Source organism: Corvus brachyrhynchos, unplaced genomic scaffold (genome assembly GCF_000691975.1).
Source record: "Corvus brachyrhynchos isolate BGI_N302 unplaced genomic scaffold, ASM69197v1 scaffold14, whole genome shotgun sequence".
Classification (NCBI taxonomy): domain Eukaryota; kingdom Metazoa; phylum Chordata; class Aves; order Passeriformes; family Corvidae; genus Corvus; species Corvus brachyrhynchos.
Window position 1 is genome coordinate 16,803,708 of NW_008239110.1, and position 8,232 is coordinate 16,811,939.

An 8,232-nucleotide genomic window follows, 5' to 3' on the forward strand; every position below is an offset into this window, starting at 1 on the left:
CCCCGTGCCTCCCCCCCAGGGCCCCTCTCCCAGGACCACATGGGAGGGGGGAAGGGACCCTGACAGGCTATTTCCATCAAAAGGAAGAAATTATGACAGAAGATGAAATATCAAATGAAACTTTTCTCCCTCTCAATTGTGAGATATAACAGGGCTCTATTTTTCTATTCACAGTTCTGAGATCTGTGCCTAAAATATCCTCATGCCATTCTCTTTAAGTGCTTCATTGTCATTTCCAACTTTTGAGCACAAATGCAAGGTTTCCCAGTCATTCGCTAAAGCCTGGGATTTGCAGTCTGCCTCGTGCTTGATGATGTCTTATATTTTTTAGTTCCCACTAAACACAAGGGCAGGTATCCTTTAGACTGAAAAATAAGTTACCCACAGCAGCGTTAACTTCAGCAAGGCTGGGATGTGGGAGGTGTCAGATGAGCCAAAACTGCCCATTTCCCAGAGCAGCTCCCACTTCAGCTTCCCCTGTAGTACTCTTTCTGTAGAAGACATCACATTCAGTATGAGCATGAAGTTACAGACAAAATTAATCTGTTTCCAAACAATTTTGCGAGATGCAGACACAACCTTCTTCTAGAAGGAGTCCAGATTTTTTAAGTCTGGGGAGCTGCATCACATAAGGGAAGGCTTTACCCTTTCACCTCATGTGAGGCCAGCAGCAGTGGGTTACAAAGCGGGGAAGAAAAAATGCTCCTTAGGGACAAAATTTCCAGGTAAATCAGGCCATTTAAAAGAAAAAAATATCATCCCTATGATATGTTACACTGTATCCAAAGAATTTTATGCATTTTTTGATTTTTTTTTTGTTGTGTTTCTGTTTTGACTTTGCTACATCTTAATAAGGCAATGCAGTTAGTGTCTTCTCCAAGTCATTTGTAAGACTTGGCTCATTCCTGGTGTGGAAGGAAGAAGATCTAGCAATTTATTTATTTTTTCCTGCAAACTTCAGCGGAAGACTCACAGCACCATGTCAATAAATTTGGCTCCAGTGACCCGAAGTGCCCCAAACCCATGAGTTCAGTTGTCTTGACTTCCAAAACATTGAGGCAACAAGCACAGACAGTATCTATTATTATGAGTCTTCAAGGTATTTTAACTTTCAAGTTAGTATTCTTGAGTATCCTGTTGCAATGACAGAGATGTGAAATTCTGACTTAAAACACAAAAGAATGGCAGAAATTCTCGCATCCACATAAATTAAAAACCTAAATTTAAAGCATCTCCCCAAAGCCCCAAACAAACCAAACCAAAATTCACAGATAAGACAGGTTTTCTGAAGATGGAATAACGACTGAAGTGAAATTATCAGGAATCATAAAAATGAAATTATTTTTCTGTTACGTTTTACCAAAGGTATAATCAAATGAAGCATCTGACATCTGTACTTCTGAACAAAATAGACAGGCAGTACTTCTCTCCTACTATTGGCCACTGTCAAAGGCTTAACATGGTTTTGTTAAGTTTGCTTTTCATGTCCTTATGAGCTAACTGAAAGAAAATCATCACATATACCAGAAATAATTCTGATGATATCAAGAATAAGGTCTTTGCTCAGAAACAAAGAAACTCTTAAGCTATACATTAAAAAGCACAGTCCTGCTGAGTTTTCACTGTAGGGTTATAGATACATTTGGGTGTATATGTATGTATATAAAAGTAATATTTGCTCTCTTGTGTAAATGGAGCAAAATAATTTGAAGTAATTGATTAGGTGACAATTTTTCAGGCTAGCTTCTCTTTTTCTCTTTTCCCTTTAAAATCTTTTTCTTTTTTTTTAAAAGCACAAGCATAAGTGTGTTTCTGATAAAACACATCAAACACATCAAACAGACCAACAATACTGATGTATAGGTACTAGGGGAAGCAAAGGAAGGAGCGCTCTAAAGATCATTAGCAGAATCACATATCATAACTAAAAGACACTTCAGATGCAGCTACCCAGCAGTCAGGGCAGTTGCTGTACCCTGACCAAAATAGATGTGGGACTGCCCTAGTTAAAGACATTTCCTCTGCTGAGGAAATGAATGACCCATGCAGGCTGTCATGGGCATCTTGAAGATGGATGCCAAATTTGTACATGTAAAGTTTATCTCCCAATTCATTGTCCTTGCTATCAGCTCAAATTTATGCAGGCACCAGCACCAATATTCTGTCAATGTTGGCAATAGCTTTATTGGTATATGAACACTCAGGAGGCCCAGGTTTAGTGGAGCACTGACCACATCTTCCATACTCACTGCAAATAGGGAAATTCAAACCTGTTGAGGCTGGCTGGAGGATTTTTTCTCCTGAGTAAATTACTCCAAGGCATTCAGACAGTAAATCTGTTACACAGCCCTCAAGAGCTACAGAACATGTTTTTATAGAAAAAAAAGGTACAAATAAACATCTACCAGGACATCACTCTTGAGGGAAAACAGCTGGACCATCATAGTGGAAACAGTAGAAAAGGGATACATTAGGGACGTCATTTTGCTAAGCAAATATGTTGAGGAAAGGCAGACAGAATATATGAACCAACCAATAAAAGGTTGGTTTTCCACAGCAGTATCAGGTATTTACAAATAATAAAAGCCTCTGTCTTAGCAACAAGATAAACCCCGGGCTGTCACGAGCCATAAAACTGCTAGTACTCAAATACAGAAAAGCAGGAATATAGGAAATGTATTTATTGAATTGTCCTCTGTGGCTACCTTATTGTCTTCACGGACAGGCACTGCTTTAAGATTAATCTTCTTGGGAGATTAACAAAAAGATTGGCTGTGTTTACTTCTGCCATTGCTAGCAAAGCATTATTCCATTGGAGTAGCCTGCGAACCTCATCTGGTTTTATGTATGCCCAATTTGAATACAAGAAAAAAAGATTCTGCAATTGCTTCATCCACTTACTCTTTATTTTTGTGTTTAAACAATCTTCTTTGATATTTTGGTATTATTTAGTAATATAGAAGAGTGTATTTAACACAGTTCTTAGGACTACCTACCCAGGAAACACAGAGAAACTTGGAGCCAATTCACCAGCATTAATAATCCATAAATTCACCCATTAATTCACTTCAGCAAAATCACACAATTACTAAAGCTGCGGCTCCATGGATCTTCTGGAAAAACAAAACCAAAGCCAAAAACAAACTACAAAAACCCAACAGCACACACAAATTAAAACAAACGAACAAGCACAAAAACAAACAGAAAAAACCAAAACCAAACCAAAAAGTCAACCCACAAATGTTAAGTTTTTCTTTTTCAGCTTGGATTAAATAAATGAGGAGACAGAGGCTATAAGTGTAATCCTGGCCAAATATCAATAATTTAAACTGTACATTGTGTAATGGTTACTCTGATTCACACAACCCATTTAAAACTTTTTATACAGCACAAGGCAAATTAGTCATCATTAATTAAAAATAAACATCCTTTAGAAGCACAGGCTAAACTTTGCAGGATCATATTAGTGGTTTATTCCAAGGGTTCACATGATTTGTTTCTTTGATAACAATGCTGACAGGATTTTTGGATTTTTTGGGCTGTTCTTTTAGAAACAGAAGTACCAGGACTTTTAAAAGCATTAAATCATATCTGCAGAGGAGAATGGCAGGAGAAGAAGTTGTAGCAGATGGAAATAAAGGAGGATAAAGATAAGGAGACAAAGCTTTGCAAACAAGAAAATAATTGCTTTGAAAGAGGAACAGAACTCTCTTTCAGCAGTGACTGCCCAACTCAAAGAAGAAAATCATGGGTAGGAGAAAAAAAAAAAAAGAAAAAAACCTATCACCTTGTCTTGCCTCCAGTTTCTAGGGAGGCTTATTTTGATAACCAAGGAAAATGAGTGTGCAAATGAAATCAGCATGCCTACCCTCCCAAATGCTATATTTAAGATGCCTCAGGCACACAATTTTTTGAATAGCCATATTCCACTCTATACTGACTAATTTGCCAGATTCCTGCCGAAAACACATCTGTAAAAGACGATTTTTAAAAATCAGATAAATAAAGACAAACCTATATCTTGCCCTCTGCATGAGGTAACATGAAACAGTGAGCAAGGACTGAGGATGGAAAAACATCATCAGGCTATTTCATTCAGTCAAATCCTAATAAATTTCTGTTCTTGTTGTTTTCTATATACACCTGGATATACCTGAACCTGACCTCTGGTAATTAAGATCACTTTTGTTAAGTATAAATGAAGCAAGAAGAAGTGTTTATGTTATTTTCAAAAGGTAAGGAATATTCAACGAATATATTATAAACTCACTTTTGCTTTAGCACTCTATGATCAATTAGTCCTTTTTCATTTTCAGCTGAACACAGATATTTCTTCTGTTCCACAGGATCAGAAGAATTTAGCATCTGTCTGTCAGTAGCCCTGAAAGAAGAAAGAAAAAAAATTCACTGTCAGGTCTCGTGCAGCTCATAGAAAAGAGTTCTAAAATACAAGTGGCAGAAATAGAAAAGGAGAAAAACTAACATATTGAAGAGTCATGATTTTACATGATGCTGATGTCTCTTAATCAATCAGTTCAATTACCAAACTGACATAGTGAAAGAACAAATGTAAATAATATTGCTTGCTGATATTCTAATTACTACACAGTTTCAAACCCCAAGAATATCAGCCTTCTCTGAGTTGCAGGGTAACTTCCACCTTCATAACCTGGTATCTCCGAATCCCTGGGAAAAAACTAATCATTACAACATGCAAGGGGTGGGCTGAAAGAACTAATTACACAGCATTTCAAGATAGTTTCTATATAAACAGAACCTTGAAAAGTTGTTTTTTCTTGAAGGTCAAGTCAAAAGCTTCAAGTCAGCTTTGCATTACTCCAGCCACTCTAGATGATCTCTGAATGCCACGTGGTAATACAGTCCACTGTTCCTGGTTATTTGCTCCAACTCTAGCTCATCACTAGCAACAAAAACTCCACGTAGCCACTTTGCTATGAGCCAGTCCAAATCACTGCTTTCCACTTAACCTTTTTGTGCACTTCTCTCCCTCCTCATATTCCTGTTACTACTTCTTTTGGTAGATGTGTTGGTAGAAGCCAACATCAGCAGTATTACCCCATACTGGGGGAAAGGCAGAGCTAAGATAGGGGATACTGTTATGCTGCCAAGAATTCGTCGCAATCATAAACCACTTTTTTTTCCCTAAACCTCATCTCTTCAGAACATCTGAACTGTTAAGATGCTCTAGAAACTGTTCCACCCTCAGCTTCACTCAGCACACAAAAGGTTGCTTTTGGAAGTGACACTAAACTTTGCCAAGTTTATAGGCAGAGTTTTCCCTTCCCATGAATCATTATTTTTCAGCTATGCAGTCAAAGAACAAAACAAAAAAAACCCTAGTATGTTCTCTGTGTGACTCTTAGAAACAATTGGTCGTGAAAGTGGAAGGTATCTTAATATTTACCTGGTAATGTCTCTGAGTGAGCTCCTCATACACATATAAGCACAGTTTCTGTGCGACTGAGAACACTTCCACCGAACCAGGGACGGACAAAAGATGCTATTTCTGTGTCCTAATCCAAACTGCTGGAGATGTAAGCCCCATCTGGCATCCTTTCACAAATCTATTACTTCCACACAGAAAATATTCACCTATCACACTCTAAATTCTATGTCCAACCAAGGACTTTGTTTCTGTTTCTAGTGGGAAGCAGAGCTCGGCACAATTCACACACAGTGAGAGGATAATCTAAGGACACCAGGATAAAAAGGTGGCAGCCAGGAGCACACCAAAAAGCACTGGGGATATCATTTATGTCAGAAACACAATAGGGAAATACTGCTGAGAGCTCTTGGAAGCTCCACACTGACTTCAGCTGACCCTGAAAGAGACCGTGATGATGATGCTTACTTCCCTGTCCTGAGCAATGCCCTCACCACCCTGTCACTGGTCTTGGCAGGGTGAGCTAGTTCTTGGTCAGCTATTTTTCTGACCGAGAAATAATTCTGCAAAACAGAAAAGATGGTTAGTTTTCGCCTGGGCTCAAGCACTGCATGATAGGGGCTAGGAACATGCAAACTCAGTTTTTACCATTGTTTCCTGGCACTACAGGGGGACCACACATCCAGATATGGATGCTATTAACTGCAAACCTTAGCATGGTTAGTCTACTCACTGCAATTCAGCCTAACATCACTGAGCAATGGAGGAAATGTGAGTTCACATACATTGTGAACTATCAGAACGATGAATTTTACTTTTGTTTGTACACTTTAGTCATGAACTAGATCAAAAGAAATTATTCTTACAGGATTTTGTTCAAGATGTACTGAACAGACAAAAATAATTTTGAACTACATCACTTAGACAAGCACTGCAGTGTTAAGAAAAGAGAGTCACAGCTGTCTGCATATGAGGATACAACTTCTAGTTTTGCAACAAAATACTCTTTTCACTATAAGAGCTTTTCCATAATTTTATACCCCAAACTGCACAGAATATATTGACTTTTTACTCCTCCTAAAATACATGTCTGAATGCATCTTAAACGTGCTTGGATTTTATTCTGTCATTCTTGATGACACATAAAATATTTCAGGAACAGCACCTTATTTACACAACTTTCCTGTAAATAGAAGGATACCAGCATCTTATTTTCCAGGAAGGAGACTATTATATTCACTGACATTTGATATTTTAAGCATTTAATTTTTTTGGAGTCTGCAGAACCTTCACAGCAAAGCTGTTGCACTCATGCTACTGGAACTGCATCTCTGTGGGACAGCATGGCTTGCCCTGCAAGAGCTGAGAAACACATGGGAAACAGTCACATCTGAGAGTCTATCCAAACAGTCCTGACAAAGCCAAGGGTGAAAGCTAAATATCCAAAGCAACATTCTATCTGCCCTAAAAAAAAGACATATCTTCTTCTGAACCACCCTGCTGAAATTATGGTGTATCCGCCACACTTTGGATGAAGTGCAGGACCTATACACAGCATTCTTCCTCACAGCAGACACCTACTCTACCCCTAAAGAAGGAGTTTCCTATAAATAAAAGAGGCAGGCCCTTTGTGTGATTGCATAATTCAGGCCTGTGATAAATCATACATGCAGTGACATGGTCTTCTTCCTGCAATCCCTTTCCTCCAAAGGTGCAGGAGCATTTACCTAAGGAGTTTTGCACATACTTCCACGAGGACAGGAGGATGTATCTACATGAGCAGTTTAGTTCTGCTCATGAGCGTAAGTTGTTTGGAAATAACTCAGTCACCACTGTTCATCATGGTTTTGTTTTCACTATTGACCACCTCAGACTGCACAACCCGGACTCAATTTGGATGAAGGCAAATTCTCTGCAGTTCTAATCCTCTGGGATTAATCCTACTGTGACTAATGCAGCCTTAGAGCTAGAGTCCTTTCCTTTGAAAAAACGTATTTTGCATCCTTGGCAAGTCATTCTCTGCGGCCTGGACTCTTGGGTTTAAAAGGGACCACTCAGAGGTCAGGATTTCTCTCCTCAGCCAAGACACTCAGAAAACAATAACCCTGCGAGACTTAAAATAGGTCAGAATGGAGGGAAAGGATAGGTGAATCAATAAACCTCTGTAGTGGTTTGGTCCAAAATACTCATTACTGTTTATCTGCTGTGAGATAAGAATTAGGAGAAATGCAAAACAGGCACCAAACTTGAAAGAATATAAAGAAGTTTATTAACAGACCTAAAAGAAGAAAAAAAAAGAAAAAAAAAAATTATACCACCTTCAGAACTCTCCTCCTCCCCCCACCTTCCTCCCTTCTCCCACTGACAATGTTCAAAGACAACCCTTAAGATGTTCAGTCTGTTTACCACTTCCATAATAACCTTGTTCAGTCCATTTAGAAAGAGAAGTCTCTTCTTGCTCATGCTATGAAAACATTATCACAACGAGACAGCCGCCCACTTCCAAATATTGTTCAGTCCATTTAGGAAGAGGAGTCTCTCTGCCTGCGTGTGAGTCCTTTCCCCCGACTTGCAGCTTTTCCCGCAACTGCTTTCGAGGGTCCACTCTTGAAGTTTTTTGGGGTACAATTTTAAGGTTGAGCTGTTCAGAAACAAAAAACAGAGGCCCTTCTCCTTCCCTGGGAGCAAAGGGTCTTCATCATCTTCATCTTTAGGACTATCTCTGGGAGCATCTCTAGGAACTGAGGTTTTCTCCTTTCCCGTTTGGAGCAAAAGTCCTCATCTGGTTCATCTCTACAGACTGAGGCTTTCTCCTTTCCCGTTTGGAG

The 8,232-nt window shown here is 39.0% G+C and overlaps 1 protein-coding gene across 4 annotated transcripts in view; it reads right to left on the reverse strand.

The window, feature by feature from the left end:
* The window catches only part of SAMD3 (sterile alpha motif domain containing 3), a 37,337-nt gene that overhangs the window by 26,891 nt on the left and 2,214 nt on the right, over nucleotides 1–8,232 (reverse strand). For 3 of the 4 annotated variants that reach the window (XM_017739460.1, XM_017739459.1, XM_017739461.1), the window contains exon 3: nucleotides 4,271–4,381. In XM_017739460.1, the coding sequence (XP_017594949.1) occupies nucleotides 4,271–4,381 (111 nt within the window). Of the gene's footprint in view, nucleotides 1–4,270; nucleotides 4,382–7,825; nucleotides 7,863–8,232 lie in introns of those variants that run through there. The other variant, XM_017739462.1, reaches the window with a different exon arrangement.